Below are 19,026 nucleotides of genomic sequence, written 5' to 3'. Positions count from 1 at the left end.
CAGTCTTACAGCTATCGCCTGACACAAGGCTCTTGATGTTAGCGAGCCTTTTCAGGAGTCGATGGCCAAGACTGAAGTGGGTTCCTTGAATGCTACTGTATGCGCCGGACTGCCTCTATGGTGGTTGGTATCAATATGTACAAAAAAGATGATAGCGAGTCATCACTCATAAACTCCGTCGAAAACCAAAACACTCAGCGCTTGCGCTCACGGATCTTCCACTTGATTCCGTCCTTGTTGGTGCCTCCCACGGAATTTTCCATCTTGGCCCGCTGCCAGTCAAGCTCTTGCTCTGCGGTCCGGATTTCGGCGTGTTGCTTGTGCAAGGCAGTCAGCTTGTTCTTACGAGCCTCGATGGTTCGTTTCCGGAGCTTGCGGGCCCGTCGAGCATCCGCAAGAGCTTGCCGCTCAGCCTGAAGCTGCTTTGGTGTTTTGCGGGTCTTGCTTGACGTCTGATCTTCCTCCTCTGAATCCGAAGCAGGTTCTTCTTTTTGTATCCTCTGCTTCTTCATTGCCAATTGATCTTGTCGATCCTCGGCAAACACCATCCTGGTTGGTTTCGGTTGCACCGGGGCTCCGAAATCGAAATCGGAGTCGTCGTCGAACCCGTCATCCTCTTCATCGCTCTCCTCTTCGTTCTTCCCGTCCTTTTTGCCAAGAGCCTTGTTCATACCATCTTGCAATTCCACTTCGCGCTCCAGGCGCTCGATCTCGCGGCGCACCCGCTCGCCAACTGTCCGAAGATAGCCTTTATCTTGCGTCTTGAGCAGCTTGATTGCCTCGTGACTGAGTCCCTGCGCTGCGGCAGAGTCTCGTGCTGTTCCCTTGCCACGTCCGTGCCGACCCTGGGTTCGGTTCTTTTCTCCCATCATACCGAAGGCGAATTCATCGGGGTTGCGATCCCGCACCTTCTCTTCGAGGCGCTTCAGCTTAGCCTTCTTGGCATTGTAATCTTTGGCACGGAGCGAGTAATCCTATCGAAGTTAACACGTTTGTCGTAAAATTAGCATAAAAGAAAGCTTGGGTTATTGGTAAACATTCCAAGAGTTCTTCCACATGAACTGACCTTGTGCTTCTCGAGGAGACCCCATTTCTCGCGGCCCTGAACCTGGCCACGCTCTTTATGGTTCCGCCGTTGGACGGCGTTGCGCATGGACGACATGCTGAGTTTTGGTGTTGATAATTCCCAATACAAGAAGTCTAGTACGAGAAGTTGTAGAAGGAAGAAAAAAATAGAAAACCAAAAAAAAGCGTAGAAGTCTCCGGCAGAAGAGTGTAGTCTGGAGATGCAAAGTCGGAGAACTTTTTTTTCTGATTCTGCCAATAGTAACTTTCTCTCCGCCCGAGCTCGGCTCACTCGCAATCAACACTACCACTTGGTCTCGATCTTCTCTACAAAGCCATTCAGTAGAACCCTCCTGAAACCACTTCTGCCTCTCTTGTTTGCTTTTCCGAGCTTTGGAGCAGCACAGCTTACATCTTGTCCCTCAACAACCGGGACCAATCGCCCTCCAAAGCCAACTATCCGATCGAACTATCCCATACATTCAACCTGGTCAACTTCGATCTCAAAGATCGACATACAGTCCCAATGGCTACATCTTCCACATCTCCCGATACCTCTTCAACAAGTGTACCTAATAGTACACCGAAACAATATAATCTTCGCAACCCGCTTCCGCTCTCAGCCCCTCAGGAGCAAGAAGTGAAACTGCTGTACTACAAGCGAGTACGCGCCCATTGCGCTCCCGAAATTAAAGGTATGCAATTTAAATCGCTTTTTACGCTAAATACATCACCTCCTTTGAACTAATGCATAGCTTTGAACTTGCAAAAGCTGGTCATGAGTTTCAATCGGAGGAGCAAGTCTGACTCTCATGACCATGATCCACTCCCCACACCTCAAAGATGCCTGAAACATCCTACTAACCCAATGATGATATAGCATTCGCCGAGTGCGCCGTTAACCGTACCGTCACTGCAACATGGGTCTGCCGCCAGCAACGTCTCGCAATGAATTCATGCATGCTTGCCCACGCGAAGCCGGAAGAAGAGGACCGCGCACGCGAGGAGTGGTTCGCGGGGTATGAGGAACGGCGACGCGTGCGCGAGGAGGATCTTGCACGTGTTGAGAAGCGCCGTGCGGAAGTCATTCGCATGATGCGCGAGGATGAAGCGCGGACGCGAGCAGCTGGGAAATGATCGGGGATTTTCCTTTCCACTCCATGTATCCCTCCCTCTCTCGCTCTTTTCATTTCTTGTGTGAGTATTTCTTGTCTATATGGGTTTCGGCGTCCTGAGTATTCTGCTTCTTGCGTTTCTCCGAGGTTAGAGGGCGAGGACTTTGTCTTTGGGCTAAGCGTTTGGGGGAAGGGAGCTGTTGGGCTCTTGCCTGACCTAACTGCCTTATTGGCCGAGCCTTGTATGTCCAAAGGTACCAGGCCCTTACTTCACAGTCCCGGCGACCCAGCCTAGTCGTCTTCCCGCTCTCAGTTTGATGGACAGATATCAGACTGGTTCCCGCCGGGCAGATTGGCCTTAGACTTTCTTGGCCAACCCAAACTCGGACTTTTTTATCGTTTTTTTTCTCTCTCTCCTCACGGCGCACAAAGGCAAACAAAGCAGGCGTTTTGCTGGGCATCTTTATTACATTGCATGATCATCCCGAATGCGGAGCGATGGGACGAACTGAATTATGTACAATATACACGCAGACAATTGCAAATCTTGGTTAAATTGACCAGGATGTCTTCTTTACGGGTTTATTTGCCTTTATTGTCAGGCGATGGGACTTTGACCCAAATTTGTAGACACAAATCATGAAATAGATGCTTTCCATGATAGTAAAAACCAGGACCCCGTCCCATGACAGATTAGAGAGAAAGAGGAGAATGATAACACCAAGCGCCAGAAACACCACCAGCCCAAGCCCAACGGCAGAAGAACCCCCGGGCGTAAATGCACTCCCTTAAACATCAGTCATGTTCCGATCCTCATCTCCATCGCCTGCCTCGCCCATAGTGGTATCTTCGCCGAAGATATCCTCCATCTGCCCATCATTATCATCCTCATCTTCATTATCTTCCGCTCCATCACCACCGGCACCCTTCCCAACCCCAGGCTGCTGCATCACATCAGGCAGATCATCTTCCTCGCCCTCACTATCCCACTCATCCTTCATATTCCACCCCATTCCAGTAAGACAGAAGCGCTCAGGAGGCAAGCGCATGCCACCAATGACAACACTCTGATTCGCCGCAGGAACAGCACCATTAGCGCCAGCAGCAGAATCAAAGCCCCGTGATACACCAGGCAAAGCGATACGATTCCTTTCCGACGCGACCTCCATTAGGAACTCCTTCGGCAGACCTGTCTGGAACTGAAAGTGCAAGCGGGAGGCAATGGCGAGCCGCAATGCGGGCAGAGAAACACTATTCACTTCTCCGGAGCCCTTTGCGCCCGGAGTACCGTCTGTTGCTGCGGCATATCCTTCCGTCGCGAGATGCACGGAGTCTTGTAGCACATTGGCGGTGTAACGGTAGGCGAAGTCGAGCAATTGGAGAGGTACCCGGTCTTGGTAAGAAGTTACCCCGAGTGAGGCGAGGAGCATGTGGACCAGCCGCACGTCCCGTGGTCGTCGCGTTTTTCCGCTGTCTTGGGTTGATATGCCGGGCACTGGTGGTGGTTGTGGCATTGTTGTTGAAGGGCCTGTCGCTGGAACATTGGGTTGGGTCTGGGAGCTTGTTGCGGCGGGCGCGGAGGCCCCGTTCGCGGCGGAGGATGATTCGGCGGGTGGAGTGAGAGGTTGTGTTGTGGGTGCTGGGCCCTGTGTTTGGGCTGGGGATGCCATTTTGTCTTGAATTGCTGATCAAAGATCAAGCAGGACGCGAAGAGCGAATTGCGATGTTGCGAAAGCGGTCAAGATGTTGAATTAAATGATGATTAGAAGGCCATAGAAAGGAAATCAGGTAGCATTCCTAGCACGATTCTCAGAGGCTAGGAAACAGCCAAAGATGCGATCAGTGTTCAGTGTGGGGATGGAGAGAGAGAAACTGATGGCTAAATGAAGCCGAAAAGAAGCATGAGCTCCAGGGCTCCGGCCAATATCTCGATTAGGTAATCGCGGTGTCTGCCGGTCCACGGTCATGCCCTGGATCTTGTTACATTCTATTTTACTAATTCCCAGTTAATTTACTAGGTCATTCAGTATGTTTGCGCAAGTCTATTCACTTGTTTAATTCATTACATACTATTCATCTCATGACCCTGTTCAACCCACCAAGTATGTGCGCCATGAATGTACAAAAATAAAACCAGAAACGCCATGATCACCATGAATGCCATGAATTAGAGATAGTTGGGCACAAATGGCCGTGTATAATGCAGTCTCGAACTCCAGGCCTGCATGCAATAGTGTTGAACGTAAATAGATCGCTGGCCAGAGCAGTCTAATGCAGAATCTGACTCGGGAAAGCACTCGCAAGATGGGTATCTATGACGCAAGAAATGCCCAGGGATCGATCCCTTATGAAAGAGGCATAGCGATGAGCGTATGTTCAAAGATTCTGGGGTACCTTGGACCGGATGGGAAGAGAGGTTGTGCTTGGCTCGGCTGCTTCTTGTGATTTCTCGGCGATGGGAGAGAGTTCCTCTTCACCAATAGCCCCCTCTTCGACAATGAGATCCCCTTCCACCGACTCAATTATTGAGCCTGCTGGGTCGGACAAGGCAACCGAGTCCTGCGACATGTAGCTTGCGCCGAGATCCTCCTCGGCCAACTCAACCTCGTCGAGGTACTCGCTGCCTTCACCCTCACTCAACTCTTCATCGTACTCTTCATCTTCGTCTTCTTCGTCCTCTTCAGCCAGGTCTTCATCGGCATCTTCGTCGTCTTCATCTTCATCTTCATCTTCATCCTCGCTGTCGGTTGTCGAGAAGTCTTCGAGCTCATGCGGCGTGTTTCTCCAGTATGTGAAGTCCGTGTAGTCCTCGCCACCGTCGTGCACAAGGAGGCTAGTTGGTGGGAAGAAATGGTCGAGCAGCTCTTGCATGGTCACATAACTGCTCTTGTACTTGTTGAGACTAAGCAAATCCAGAGACACTTCGGCGTTGGAATTGATTGTGAAAATCCGAGTAGACGGAATGTTCACAGAACGGTAACTCAATGCGTCCGTCAACCGATTTCCGAAGCCAGCGTAGAAGGGATTCTCTTTACCGCAGAAGAGGTTGAGAATATCCCGCAGACATGCCATCTTGAAAACTTCGGGTTTTCTTAGATAGATCTCCCGCCGCAGAGCGGCCATCGTGCGATCGGGGCTGCATATCACTGGACCCTTTGGTAGTCTGTATCCATCTTGGCAGATGCCGTGAAGATAGGCCCGTGTGGTATCTGTCTGGCCTACTGACCGACTTGTAAGATACATGATATTGTACCCATTGTTGACAATATCGGTGTACAACTTGGCGACTCCTGCATGTGTCCAATCGCGTCCGATCATATTGAGAACATGTCCCAACGCATCCGACTTGGTGATAGTTCCATCAATATCAGAAATCACGATCGGTGTGTTGCCATTCCACAGATACATATTTGCTGTGCAAATCGCTCTGTTGACGCTGAATGACATTGTGTTGGCGCCGGCCTTCAGTTGCAAGGCCTTAAGTTGATCACTTGTCAAGCGGAGCGTCTTGGCGTAGTTCCGGGTTTCGACGGGGAAATAATCATGCATGGGTGAGTGAGGAGGTGTGGGAAAGCCGGGTTGGACATCTGATTTAGTTCGGTGATGGCGCGTAGTCAATGATGGCTCCGAGACAGCGTGTTCGCCTTCGCTGTGGTATCCCGGGTCGGAGATGGCATCATCGTTCATCCCCATATTTGGCCGCATCGAGTTAAGAGTAGCTCTCCGGTCAGCCAATTCCTTTGACTCTTCACTGCTGTAGATCCATAGATTGCCGTGTTCATCGGCTCCAATCAGTGCACCGATATCATAGCTTCCTTCAAGCTCTTCCGCAAGAATCTTGCGCGCAACAACCTCTGCGCGAAGGGCGTCTTCTTCGTTACTTTTGTACCCGGTCATATCCAACATCAAATCGCCCGTCTCGGTGACATGTGATGGGATATTAGAACCAGACAGCTTCTTTGACAGCGAAATGGCACGAGACACCGCTTCCTGGGGGGACAGAGGAGGGCTACGAGAGCGGTTGTCGGTTTCGCCCTCTGTACCATGTGATTCGTCGTTCCCATTTGCAGAATGCTTGGACAGAGAGAGTATAGGAGGGCGGGTCGAAAGCACATTGTCCGACAGTGTGTGATCAAGTAGCGGTTTAGCGCCCAAGGAGTCGTGCCGTGGACGAGTCACGTCGGATTCGTCGGGAGATCGCGATAAGGGTGTTATTGTCCCTGTTAAAATGGTTAGTACCGAAGGACTTAGATCGAAACCAAGGGTTGGAGATCTGTCCCTACCTAAATCCGTGTTTGCCCGTAGCTGGTTCGATGGCATCGCCATCGCCGGAGGAGTCTTTGCGCCTTCTGACAATGCATCCCCATTTGTTTTGTCGAGGTCAAGGTAATCGGGTTCTTGCAACGAAGGGGGAAGATCCGGCTCGCTCTGGGCTCTCGGGCTGGCTGCTGGAGATACCAACGGTGAGGTCTGTAAGGATGCGGGGATGTCATCGGTCGTTTCAAAGACGAAGAATGCCTCGCCCGCCTCTCCCAGTTTCATGGCATATTCTTGTTTGATTCCATTCACCTTGAACTCCACCTTCTTCTCAAATGGACGTAAGAGCGAAAACTTGCCAAACCGGACATGAAATGGTGAACAAGCGAGGGTGCCTTGAATGAGAAAAGCCAAATTAGTATCATTCGTGAATACCACCTCTCGAAGAAATATAAATACCATCTTCTTGCTCTATGACAATGACATCAATAGCCCCGCTAAGGGTGGCCGGGTTGATAGAATTCCATGTCTTGGAGACGGAACCACTTATAGAGCGATAGAGCTGCATCCCGTCGAATGGTGTCTAGCACCTCTGACAGTGGCTTTGGGTAACGTTTCAGGCCAATCCGAAGCAAATTCTAGATATCAAGAGAGGCAAAAAAAAAAGGTCTAAACGGTCAAATAAGACTGAGACAGGTTTTTGGAGAATCGGGAAGTTAATCCTCTTGGCCCATGTGACTGACACTTTGAGATAAGTGAACGCGGCTACATAACCACCGTCACGGGACAATATCAGCACAATATCAGTGATGAAAATGAAGTTATGGAGTGTAAGTCTGATGAAGGAAATGCATGTAATTTATTCCGCATTACCCCGTACTATCCAACATTTGTTGGTTTCGTCAACATTCAACGCCCAACAATTCTGATTACATCAGCCTGGGGGAATGCCGAGGTCCCTTAGCGGCTGATCTCCATTTCGGCGCTAAACTACTTTTGGGTGGCTAACATTCTAGATCACGTGCTTCTATCCCACCGCCCACTCCAAGCATTGCGGCGATCCTTCGCAATTCTCCTGTATCCCGCTGCCCGCGTCCAATGGGTTACAGACGTTGGGATGTATGAGCCGCTATACTTTTCATTCGACGCTTACCCAGCAGTGGTCCCCCGCGTGAGAGTGCGAGGCGTGATGGCCCTCTTCCTCGCCGTCTCGATATTGTGGGCTTTGATCTGGTTGGTCCCTTGCCTGCTCTAGCGTTTTCTTTGCTCAGCTGACCAATGTATGAAGGCTTCTCTATCGTGCCTGGCAAGTCTGTCAGACTTCAAATGAGGTTCTAGTTGAAAAACTTGGTCTCGACATTCCTCCGCCGCCAGAGGTCACCCTCGAAGAGATCACAGCCCGTGAAATCCGCCTTGCTTGGAAACAGCCCGACTTCCACAACTCAATACATAAGCATATCATTCAGGTTAATAATGTGAAAGGTATACTATAGAATTGCTTCTTTCCTCTCACTGAGCAAAGCACTAACCGTCTATAGTCGGTGAATCCAAACGAGCAGAAACAGCGGTGGAAATATCAAATCTATTACCTGGGAACATCTATCACATTTGTGTTCTTTCCGTTAGTGCCGCCAACTTCCAGACTCCCAGTGCGATCCTCCATGTCCGAACAAAATCTCTTCCGCTATCCGAAGCCCAACAAAATGGCAACGCCGGGGGTCCAATTATCCGCGCCTCGATCCCCAGGTCTACAGTCGGCCTGCCAACGCCATCTGCCCCGATAATGTCACGCGAGCATAGTGCAGGCCAATTACCGGGGAAACGGCCCTCGGCGGGACGGAAAATTTCGCCCGCGACTGGAACCACGGACGTTTCACACGGCAATTTCGAAGAAACATTCAAGAGCAGAGCAAAAACTGCCAAAGATGAGACTTTGGAGCAATTAGCAGACCGCCTGAAGTCGTTACAGCACGAGAACGAGAACGTGGAGAAGCAGGGGGCAGAGGAAGAAGAAGAGCATATTGCAGTGCTGAAGGACCTTGAAAAACAGCGCAGTGAATTGCGGAAGCGCGTCAGGGAGAAGGACGAAGCAAGCGGCGATTTGAAAAAGCATGTCTACAAGTTAGAAAGCGTCAACCGAACTGTGCAGGGTGAAAAGTCTAAGCGCATGAGACTCCTTCAGCAAAAAGAGGCGGAGCGCAAGAAGCGCAAGAATGACATCTTGCGATGGCAGGAGAAGATTTCACGCATGAACTCTGATGCTCTACAGGCGAAGGATGACAAAGCCAGGATTGAAGAAGAAGGGAAAGTGCGCGCAGATGAGGTCCGAGCCAAGATCGCGAAAGAGCAGGGAGAGATGAAAACCATCGATGATGAGATTCAGGATAAAGGAGGACGGGTTAAGAAGCTAGAAGAAGAAAGAATGGGATTACAAGAAGGCGATAGTGAAGACGGCAAGGAGTTGGATCGAATCGACAACGAGCGAGCTCGTCAGTGGGAGCATAAGCTGGGCAATCTACATGCACGTTATGCCACACTTGTGACACTGCACGCGCAAGCCCAGCAACAATATCAAGAAGCCCAAGAACGCCTAAAGTGGCTTACAGCTCAACGACCCGGCAGCTCAGGACCCTTTGCCTTCCCGACCTTGGATCTCGATATGTCGAATACTGCCACCATTCGGCCCCGTCGCCATCGCAGCTCACTAAACAGCAATGTGTCTTCCCCTCTGAACTTCCCGGGTGTCGAAACATTTTCAAGTAGTATCAACTACAACCCGTCCGGTCACTCACCTACATTCGCACCGAGCTCTGCATTTTTCAACATCAATAACGGCATGGCCCTTCCAGGCCTGTCTGATCCCCCGGAGATCATGCGCTCAGATACGGAAGTTGCTTTCAATAACCCGCAAATGAGTCCCCGTGCGGATGCCCTCTTGCCATCTGATCTCCTTGGTGACGAGGAATCGCCAGAATTCCCACGGTCTATAACTCGACCAAGATTTGCAACTATGGAAGCATCCAGTACTCCGCTGGACAGCTTCGGCCACGGGCCAGTGTCGCCTGTTTCTTCGGACAGTCGAGCCGGCAGTATATTTGCCAGCCCATTAGAGAATCAAAATCGACAGGACGAATCCCAAGGTGTCCATTTGTCTGCTGCTGGGGATGCCCCGAAAAGCGCATCCCGAAAGCTTTCTGGACTTTTCGGTTTCCACCGGCCTCGTGGGAAAACCCTGGCGGATGAATCTCCTATGCTGGGTAGTTTGAAACCCGGCCAGAGTCAGTCCTTCCCTCGCAATATTGATGAGCTGGATCCAATCGGTGCACGCCGGCGACGATCAAGCTATACTGGCAACTGGGCAAACCCGATGTCATTGTTCCCTCGAAGCAACACGGCCGGTGTCACCATGGACAGTTCTTCTGATCATGCGCCCTCCCGGCGAGCTGCTTTCTCGAATATCTTCTCATCCAGCAAGTTTGGCTTCGGTGGTGCTGGCACCCATGGGAATGCCGATCTTACCAGTGGATACAATCAATTCAGTCCTCGACATGATCCTATTGATCCATCATCGCTTCTCGGTGGTGTTCGACGGGGTTCTCTGTCCCCCCGACCTTCGTCGACCTCATTTGACACACCGAATCAGCTTCCCCACCCCTCGACGGACAACCGCCATTTCGGGTGGCCATCGACTGAGAATGCTGGGCACCGCAACAGCCCACTTGGATTCGACTGGGCCGCGCCATCCAATTGGTCTCGAGCCCCTTCTCGGCGACCTTCAATCCAGTATGGATCGTCGGGTCATCTTCCTCTCGGCCTAACCGGCGAGCCTGATTTCGTGGAGGACACATTTGACCGCCATCATCGACCCCTCCAGGCGCCGATTGGCACCCGCCCGTCATCTTCTCATCGACCGCTGACTCCAAAACTGAATCCCGCTGCTCCCTCATTCACGGCGGTTTTCACGGACGAGAAGCCGGAGATGGACACAGGCAAGGGCAATGATCCTGGCAGCCCATTTGATCTTCACGAGTACGATGGTTCTCCCTCGGAGTCTCGCACATCTCGCTCCATCTCCCTTTTCACTGGCGATTCATATGAATCATTGGAGCGCATGCCATCGGGGACTTCCATGGACAATGCCTCTAAGGAGTCGTTTATTCGCAAGATCACGCGCAAGGGCAGTTCCAGCAAGTTCAGCTCGTGGAAAGATCGTTCGGGCCTTTTCTCTAAGAAAGGTGAATCCTCGCAAGGTGATATTGACGAGGATGCGGCCAGCGAAGCGCAGCTCGGCAAGAGTGTTGATAGCACAGTCTCAAGTGTGACATCCGCCGACCGCTCAACCCGCAGCAGCCTGGGATTCTTTTCTCGCAAGTCCCGTAAGTCTGACAAGGCCAGCGAGACTAGCGAGCGAGCCAGTGAGACTGGCGATGAAGAGATTCCTGAGGAGATTGAGAAATCATGATTCTCACATGTATCTATAGACCATTTTGGTTCTGTCCTTTCACTTTCATTTCTTAGATTCTACAGCATCTCCCTAAGGGTTTTTGATAGGCATCTCAACAGCATACTGGTTTTTATTTACTTTTGATTCATAGTACCTGAATATCTCTAGATGATGTAGTAGTCTGTGGTCTTTATAGAAAATTATTGTATCATTTTTATCCATCAATCGCTCCCAAGTCCTCAAAATCAAGAATCCCTCCAGTTGGGGCAAATGCGGGCGGGCAGAAATCGCACAAAATGACCCTTCCATTCTCCAGAGCTATTCATCACCTAACGTCAAAGTCTAGTAGATCATACAATGGCGAACTCAAGGTAAGCGTTGAAAAATAAAATAAAATTCAAACTGCCTACTAAAAGAACACAGATTTGAGTACGTCAAGTCCTTCGAGCAGCCGGACGTGCTGCTCCCCAGTACGTGGATTGTGGTCCGCATTGATGGACGAGGATTTCACAAGTGAGTCTTCATCTCTTGTTTCTTGTGGGGACGCCCTATGCATGAGGAATCTTCATGCAGGAAGGGAAAAAACGGCATCTATATGACGGTCTTCCTATGCATAGCTTTCACCAAGATGTGACTGCTCTTCTGGTCCAACAATGCATTTATCTCTACATTCAGAGTCTAACACATACAGACTCTCTGATCACTACGCTTTCAAGAAACCAAATGACCGCCGGGCACTGGATCTGATGAATGCTGCGGCAGTTGAAGTCATGAAAGAGCTTCCAGACCTATGCATCGCCTATGGAGTCAGTGACGAATTTAGGTATGTTTCAACTCGTTTCATCACTATCCTCGCAATCATTAACAGTACTCCCTCAGTTTTGTCTTCCACCCCAACTGCCAACTTTTCGAGCGGCGTAATGGGTGAGTATTTCCTCTTTGCTTCTATCTCCTGTGATATAATTTGCAAGAACAGCCGTTGATAGGACCACGCCATCCAGAAAACTAGTGACTACCATCGTCTCTACATTTACAGCACACTACATTTACAAATGGAGCGAGTACTTCCCTGAAAGACCTCTCTTGCCGCCGTATCTGCCATCTTTTGATGGGCGTGCGGTCATCTACCCAAATAACCGAATTCTCCGCGATTATATGAGCTGGAGACAAGTTGATTGTAAGTGACATTTGTCATGGTGATATGCCTCGCAATGCCCCTGATTTCAAGCCCCATCCGGCTAACCCAAGACGACTAGGTCATATCAATAACCTCTACAACACGACTTTCTGGACAATGGTTCTTCAGGGTGGAATGAGTAACACAGACGCCGAGCAAGAGTTAAAGGTTGGCCATTATTCTTCCAATTTGGAGTACGGGCAATTGACTTGATATCAGGGCACTGTGTCTGCCGACAAGAATGAGATTCTCTTCAAGCGGTTTGGAATCAACTACAACAACGAGCTGGAGATCTATAAAAAGGGCACTGTTCTTTACCGCCAGGTATGTGCCCAGTTTATGCTGTCGTTCTTTCGTCTCGACTCGTTCTAACATTTCTCTCAACAGTACGAGCTGGAGGAACCTAACCCTACAAACCCACCTGCATACGAAGAAACACCGATAGTCGAATCTAAGCAGTCAAGGTCACAGCAAGACAAGATCCGCAAACTGCGCCGGAAAGCACAGGTCGTGGTTGACCATGTCGATATCATCAAAGATGAGTTTTGGGAGAAACGCCCGTGGATTCTATCAGGCAATCCTGGGAAATTACCCGCGTAGCTTAGCTCCAACACAAAAGAGAAAGATAGACATTTACATTTCCTATGGTTGCAATAGGCATGATTTCGCCAAACAAAAAGGGTATCTTGGTTTCTAGATGGCGTAAGAGAAAACAGGTATATGCAGAATTGTGTACATGGTCCTGACATGCATGTGAAGCGCTCCAATATCAAAATAGTCACAAATGGACAACATCAGGCTTTGGCCTCCTTCTTGTCCTTCTTCTCCTTTTTAGACTTCTTTTTTGAGTCACTCCCTGTGCTCCTAGCCTTCTTGCTCTCCTCGTTTTCCTTTTTAGCCGCCTTCTCCTCTAACCGCGCAACAGCCTCATCTGTCTCCGTAGTCTCCGCCCCAGTCTGATCGGATTCCTGGTCAATCGACGTAGGCGTTGGATATTCATCCTCAGAAGCAGTCCGCTTCTTCTCCTTCAAAGCCTTCTTCGCAAGCTTCTCGGCAATCTTCTTCTCCTTCTTCTCGGCCTTCGCAGCTCTCTTCACACGTCTCCCCTCCTTCCTCTCCGCCTTCTCCGCCTTCCGCGCAGCCTTGGCCAGCTTCTTAGCCTTGCGATCAAGGCCATCATCCTCATTCTCGCGCTTACGCTTCGACTTGGAGGTAGAAGTGCCGCTCTCGTCCTTTTTCTCCATCCCCTCAAGCGTACCAGCCAGCCCATCACCCCTCACAAAATGCCGATAAAGTTCACTCGTCAGCGCATTGTTCTCTCGCGCAGAGGTAGCCTCGAAACTGTCGTTCCCGACGCCCTTCAGGGCATCTTCGAACCCGCGCAGCCACCACTGGTTCGTCGGGTCTTTGGTCGTCTTCTTGCCCACGCCGTGGTTGTTGGCTTTGCGCGATACGAGGAGCGGTCGTGTGAGGCCTAGTCCGCTATGTGCACCGGGTCGTTTGTTTGGGTTCAGCGGGTTGCCGGGGCCGGACCAGCCGTGCTTGATTAGGTAGGCTTGGGCGTCCATTTTGTGGTGTGGTGTGTTCGCCCTTGGAGTGGAGGGTTTGGGTGGGCAATGAGGTTTGATTTTTGAATCTTGGATATTGCGGCTGGGATTTTGGTATGTATATTGTGGGATTGGAGGAAAGGTAATTCCAGGAAGTTGGTCCCTTGTGCCTGGAGAAAAGTTTGATACGAAAAAAAATATTAGAGATAAGATTTGACACCTCATGGATCAGGCTGAAATCTAAGGGCTCCCGGTCATCCCGGGCGCGACTACTACATTTTGTTTTATACTCTTCAATTCGAGACAAACAGCTTTGATTTATTTTTGGAGATCCAGAAAGAGAATTCCATCTCGAATCGTGCATGCATAAATTGGGTTCAATTGATATTGGTCAGAATGGAAGTGGTTCAAACTTTTCATATATACCTTAAGAGAGGCCATAGGCTGGAAATATATAACTTACATACTGCCAAACGAACAACCAACGACCAACTTATTCTACACACAACAATTCGAATAATGACGACATAACCTCATATGATTCAAGTAACTATCTATTTTTACCCACACCCCAAACACCGAATGATACACAACAGACTGTCAGCAACAGATGCATTCACCCGTTCACAGTACACAGACTAGTACGGCTTGAACCTATCCTTCTTCTTCTCCTTCGGCCGAGCCTTTGCAGACCCCGACTGGACTGGAGCATCACTTCCTTCAGCAGGCTTCCATGCTCGTACGAAGCCATCCTCACCACAGGTGAAGACTGATTGACTCTGAGGAGGTAGTTGGATTAGCGAGGGTTACAAACAAAAGCCGAAAACAGGCAACCAGATACAAGAAACATTCCCCGAAAGACGTACCTGTTCATCCAAATATACCGAGCGCACAACCTCCTCGCAATGAGCACGGGGCAAGCGCCACAGATTATCCCGGTCCAGCTTCCACGACGGGCTGGAAACGAGTGGGACAAGATCGAGACGGTTGTCACTGCAAGACATTAATTAGCAAACACCCACAAGCTCACAAAAAACCGAGGAAAAAAAACACAAGCACAACAGCACGTGTGTGTGCCATGCCTCCATGCCTCTTCCCAGTACCGAAACGCCAAGAAAAAAAAAAAGATAAACAAGAAACTTACATCTTATTCCCAGCGGCGATATACGGTCCCTGCGCACCGACACACAGCTGCGCAACATACTCGCAGCCCAGCGGGTCGCGCACATCACCGAAGTGCACGGGGTCGGGCTCCTGCGAGGCATCGTCTGGGTCTGTGGCCGGATACACGGAGAAGTGCTCGTCATGGCTGAGGGCGAAGATCGTGCGCTCCGACAGGAACCCGGCATGATGTACGGAGCCATGGTTGATCACTTGCACCAGGGCTTCGTCTTCGTCTGTTACGGTCGTATCGTAGATGTTCACTAGTCCGTCCGTGCTGCCGGAGAGTAAGATGTTGCTGCGCGTCGGGTGATATTGGAGCTGTGTACCACCGGCAACAGGCAAGGTGCCGATGTAATGGTTAGTCTGGCTGGTGCTGCATGTAGGTATTGGATGGTAATGGTGGGGTGTGTTGGGGGGAGTCGGGCTTAGAATGGAGGTACACTTACCTCGGTGATATCGTCGTTGTGGCTCTCCACATATTGGAGGCGGAATTCCTGGGGGGACCGGATATCCCTGTTTGTTGGTTAGTGGGACTGCGATTTGATGATAGAGCACGGCTGTTTTTGTCTTGGGGTTGGAAGACATATCCCAATACAATTATCGAATGATAATGCTGGAGCTATTCAAATTAAAACCGAAGTATAAGATGAAACCTACCAGAATGCAACAACCGCCTGTGAAGAGACCAGCTCCGTTCCCGCAACAATAGCGTTAGTCTCTGGGTTACAAGCCACAGACAGAACAGGCGACTTTTTCGCTAGACACAGAGACCATGTATTAGCAAATATGCATTTGATCAAGGCAAACCCCCAAGCCAGGACCGCCCTTGAATCCAGGCGCCGATAAATTCTCCGAACACCAGTAACAGCCCACCGGAAATGCAGCAGCAAAACCTAGTGTATGGGCCCTTGTCACGGCAGGTTCCCGAAGACAACCCAAACGGGAGATGCATTAAAACCAAAAGGGAAACCCCCCAAAAAAGCTTAACCAAAAGAAACTCACTCGTTTCCATCTCCACAACCGGACTTCCATTCCCAGTCCGAACATCCCAAACCTTCACCTTCCCATCACGACCACCCGTTGCCAGGAGGTGCGACTCGCCCATGGTGAAGCTCCGCAGCACGGTGACACCATTGTGAGCAGCGTTCGAGACCACAGACCCGCGATCGAGATCGGCGGCGTCAAACACACGCAGCGAGTCATCTGACGAGATGGCGGCGAAGGTCCCCGGCGCCGATGGGACGATCGAGTAGATGTAATTATCTGCCGGTAGCGACAGTGTTGATGACGCTACTGTTTTGAGTGTATGCATTGTGGAATTTGGGGGCTGCACCCGTGCGTGGATTTCCCTTTGATACTGAGATATTTGATCTCTGGGGGGTGACGCCGTGGCTGACGCGAGGGGAGGGGCGATTAATTCCGATTAAATGTCCCCGATGAATGTCCCCGATGAATGTCCCCCGATCAATGTCCCCGCGTGTGTTAGAAGATATTTGAGTTTTATGTATGATTGCGCGCGTAACAATTTAATTACTTGAGGTTCGGACATATGGAGCTTGGGAATTTTTTCCAGGTGGGGCTCCCAATATTCGCGATGTACGGTGTACAATGTAAAATGTACGGAGTGGTTTACCAATGTGTCTACCGAACTAGTATATAATAGTTCAGATGTAAACGATCCTCTGTAAAATCCCAAAATCCTAAAGGGGACCTCGGGATTTGTGGAGGAAAAACATTGAATGTACAATGTACGCTAGATGTTTAGTCCCAACAATGCACTGCTAAACCCCCATGAGCTGTCAGTACCGGATATCCCTCGAGTCGGCGACCTTAAACCCCGGAAAATTCAGCGCGGCAAGCGCCAGATCTTGGATATCCAAATATTCAAAATATCCGTCGTATATACAAAGTATGTACCATGCAAGGAGAGACGGGGTTTGCTATGACTATAAAGTACAAAGTAGAACTAGTAGATCCCGAATCCCCGGCGAAATATGTAATATGAATTAACGGGGAAGTAGGAAGCCAACCCTAATGGGAAAAGACCATGGATTATTATTAGGGAATGTTGACACGTATAATGTCATACGGAGTACTCCGTATAAAAAAAGAAAAAAAAGAATAAAATGGCTCCAGTCACGACCCAGCACAATGGTCCGGTGTTAGGGTCATTCTTACATATCACAAAAGACCCAAATGATTAGAGCCAAGGTGCTAAAGTGCCAAGTGGTATCCCACTTGATTCGCTCAACGGTCCAACCCGGGGATTTGGGTTGCGGTGAGAGGATTTTATTTTGGTTTAGACGTAGAATATTGTGTGACGATCGGACATACATATTCCCTAGAGATAACAACACCGTACGCTCTGTACTTCGTACCCGAGAAAAGCCACGATTCTACCCTAGCGCCTTACCAATCTGTTGGGCCTTATCCTTCCCTGGAACTGGCCCAGACGGACCGCATCCCGGGGCGTGGGTCGATGTCCACTCTTCTCTTCAAGTACATCTTATGTTATATACCCAAATCCCTAATTGGTTTAGCTTCCTGGAAATATGCAGGTATATATATATGTATATATATATGATAAAATACAGAGAGATATATAATATAGAATTCTTTTATCAAAAAAGTAAAAAAGCACACTAAATTCCCAGCAGCGCGGTTCGTTTCCCATTTAGTACATCTGCAACTTTCTGCACATCCCCTCTTCCTTGTTTCTCTCTCTCTCTCTCTCTCTCTCTCTCTCTCTCTCTCCCTCACTAACCCCCACTACAGGGAAACAGCTTCACAAACTTAAAAGCCCCTTTACCCCTGGAGCTTTGGTTCGAAGCTATACACCATTTATCCTGTTTGCATTGGAGCGTCTCGGAGATTCTTTTTTATTTGACTGGATCTGGATCATTGATGGCAGATATCAACATGTCTTACAGAGAATCTTCCGGTTCCCTTCCTGTGCCTGACCGCACATCGCTGCCACGAATGTTTAATGGGGATTCTAGGCTACGACATCTGCCTCCCATTACGTCTCCACCCCCACCCAAACGATACAAGTCCGAGTCAACCCCAGCGAGTGACGCCGGTCAATCGCGATACTACTCGCACTCGGTGATGAGTGATCGAGCCCGGTCACGACAGCCGTCTTCCGCGATGGACCTGTACACGCTGATCGATAGAGATCCAATCGATACAGATCCTCGCAGGAACGGTCGCTTTACTAGCCATGGATCGGTAGCCACACAGGCATCCCACACGTCGAATACATCTCAAGTCTCGCGATCATCTCCGGTCGTAATGTCCGATCGCAAGTACGTCACTCCCATACCTCCCATACTCCATACAATGCAAATGACTAACCGTCCGAACAGGATGCCCGAGAAATACCCGAATCACATCGAGAACGGCCGAGTGTACCATGGCTATCGGAAAGGAGTCTACCCGCTTCCGTGCGACGAGGAAGAACAGGACCGTCTCGACATATTTCACAAATTGTTCACGGTGGCACGGGCCGAGGATGGCTTGATATATGCACCACATCCCCCGGGGTCTCGAATTCTCGACTTGGGTTGTGGAACGGGTATCTGGAGCATCGAAGTGGCAAACAAATATCCCAATTCCTTCGTGGTGGGGGTGGACCTGGCGCCCATACAACCGGCCAATTTCCCAAAGAACTGTGATTTCTATGCCCCGTTCGACTTCGAGGCGCCCTGGGCCATGGGAGAGGATTCATGGGACATTATTCATATGCAGATGGGATCTGGCAGTGTTGCAAGTTGGCCCAGTCTCTACCGACGAGTCTTCCAACATCTCCGGCCGGGCGCTTGGTTTGAGCAGGTTGAAATTGATTTCCGGCCTCGCGTCGAGGACAAGGATGGCGAACCGGGACGCGCTATGGCTAGCTGGTACTCGACCTTGAAGCACGCGACCGAAGCTACCATGCGGCCCCTGGCCCACAGCTCGAATGAGACGATCCGGAATTTGCAAGAAGCGGGCTTCACCGAGATCGACCACCAGATTGTGGGACTGCCGATGAACCCATGGCATCCCGATTCCCACGAGCAGAAAGTTGCGCGCTGGTATAATTTAGCTATCTCCGAGAGCGTTCAGCCATTGTGTTTGGCTCCTTTCAGCCGGGTTCTTTCTTGGTCTAGGGAGCAGATTGACCGCATTGCATTCGACGTCAAACAGGAAGCTTTCGACAAAAAGATCAAAACCTACAACCTTTTGCACATTTACCAAGCGCGAAAACCCGAGGAATAA

The 19,026-nt window shown here is 50.1% G+C and overlaps 9 protein-coding genes across 9 annotated transcripts; 4 read left to right on the top strand and 5 right to left on the bottom strand.

The window, feature by feature from the left end:
• Nucleotides 1–194: 194 nt before the first annotated feature.
• On the bottom strand, nt 195–1,188 carry N7447_000062 (rRNA-processing protein UTP11; the record flags this gene model as incomplete). Its single annotated transcript, XM_057224338.1, has 2 exons — nt 1,067–1,188; nt 195–974 (listed from the first exon to the last, which is right to left on the bottom strand). Exons 1-2 carry the CDS (start codon nt 1,160–1,162, stop codon nt 195–197), a joined length of 876 nt encoding a protein of 291 aa, XP_057088354.1. The 5' UTR covers nt 1,163–1,188.
• Nucleotides 1,189–1,591: 403 nt separating this feature from the next.
• Nucleotides 1,592–2,202, top strand: N7447_000061 (uncharacterized protein; the record flags this gene model as incomplete). Its single annotated transcript, XM_057224337.1, has 2 exons — nt 1,592–1,760; nt 1,946–2,202. 2 exons carry the CDS (start codon nt 1,592–1,594, stop codon nt 2,200–2,202), a joined length of 426 nt encoding a protein of 141 aa, XP_057088353.1.
• Nucleotides 2,203–2,968: 766 nt separating this feature from the next.
• On the bottom strand, nt 2,969–3,850 carry N7447_000060 (putative transcription initiation factor TFIID, 31kD subunit; the record flags this gene model as incomplete). Its single annotated transcript, XM_057224336.1, has 1 exon — nt 2,969–3,850. The coding sequence occupies one exon, from the start codon at nt 3,848–3,850 to the stop codon at nt 2,969–2,971; it is 882 nt and encodes a 293-aa protein (XP_057088352.1).
• Nucleotides 3,851–4,556: 706 nt separating this feature from the next.
• On the bottom strand, nt 4,557–7,034 carry N7447_000059 (putative lipin Smp2; the record flags this gene model as incomplete). Its single annotated transcript, XM_057224335.1, has 3 exons — nt 6,897–7,034; nt 6,464–6,832; nt 4,557–6,400 (listed from the first exon to the last, which is right to left on the bottom strand). The coding sequence occupies exons 1-3, from the start codon at nt 7,003–7,005 to the stop codon at nt 4,557–4,559; spliced, it is 2,322 nt and encodes a 773-aa protein (XP_057088351.1). The 5' UTR covers nt 7,006–7,034.
• Nucleotides 7,035–7,260: 226 nt separating this feature from the next.
• On the top strand, nt 7,261–10,899 carry N7447_000058 (Fibronectin type III domain protein; the record flags this gene model as incomplete). The annotated part of the gene is made up of 4 exons (XM_057224334.1): nt 7,261–7,267; nt 7,454–7,670; nt 7,726–7,919; nt 7,976–10,899. The coding sequence occupies 4 exons, from the start codon at nt 7,261–7,263 to the stop codon at nt 10,897–10,899; spliced, it is 3,342 nt and encodes a 1,113-aa protein (XP_057088350.1).
• Nucleotides 10,900–11,238: 339 nt separating this feature from the next.
• Nucleotides 11,239–12,658, top strand: N7447_000057 (tRNA guanylyltransferase; the record flags this gene model as incomplete). The annotated part of the gene is made up of 8 exons (XM_057224333.1): nt 11,239–11,252; nt 11,305–11,394; nt 11,573–11,704; nt 11,761–11,805; nt 11,868–12,058; nt 12,138–12,226; nt 12,278–12,382; nt 12,446–12,658. 8 exons carry the CDS (start codon nt 11,239–11,241, stop codon nt 12,656–12,658), a joined length of 879 nt encoding a protein of 292 aa, XP_057088349.1.
• A 194-nt stretch (nt 12,659–12,852) lies between these two features.
• Nucleotides 12,853–13,626, bottom strand: N7447_000056 (uncharacterized protein; the record flags this gene model as incomplete). The annotated part of the gene is made up of 1 exon (XM_057224332.1): nt 12,853–13,626. The coding sequence occupies one exon, from the start codon at nt 13,624–13,626 to the stop codon at nt 12,853–12,855; it is 774 nt and encodes a 257-aa protein (XP_057088348.1).
• Nucleotides 13,627–14,243: 617 nt separating this feature from the next.
• Nucleotides 14,244–16,081, bottom strand: N7447_000055 (WD40 repeat domain-containing protein; the record flags this gene model as incomplete). Its single annotated transcript, XM_057224331.1, has 6 exons — nt 14,244–14,384; nt 14,472–14,598; nt 14,750–15,087; nt 15,216–15,282; nt 15,427–15,526; nt 15,772–16,081. 6 exons carry the CDS (start codon nt 16,079–16,081, stop codon nt 14,244–14,246), a joined length of 1,083 nt encoding a protein of 360 aa, XP_057088347.1.
• A 1,607-nt stretch (nt 16,082–17,688) lies between these two features.
• N7447_000054 (class I SAM-dependent methyltransferase) lies at nt 17,689–19,026 on the top strand (the record flags this gene model as incomplete). Its single annotated transcript, XM_057224330.1, has 2 exons — nt 17,689–18,074; nt 18,135–19,026. The coding sequence occupies 2 exons, from the start codon at nt 17,689–17,691 to the stop codon at nt 19,024–19,026; spliced, it is 1,278 nt and encodes a 425-aa protein (XP_057088346.1).

The sequence above is a fragment of the Penicillium robsamsonii genome, assembly GCF_028829455.1.
Source record: "Penicillium robsamsonii strain IBT 29466 chromosome Unknown utg000001l_segment0_segment0, whole genome shotgun sequence".
NCBI classification, from domain to species: Eukaryota; Fungi; Ascomycota; class Eurotiomycetes; order Eurotiales; family Aspergillaceae; genus Penicillium; species Penicillium robsamsonii.
This window is presented reverse-complemented; position numbering and strand designations above follow the sequence as displayed.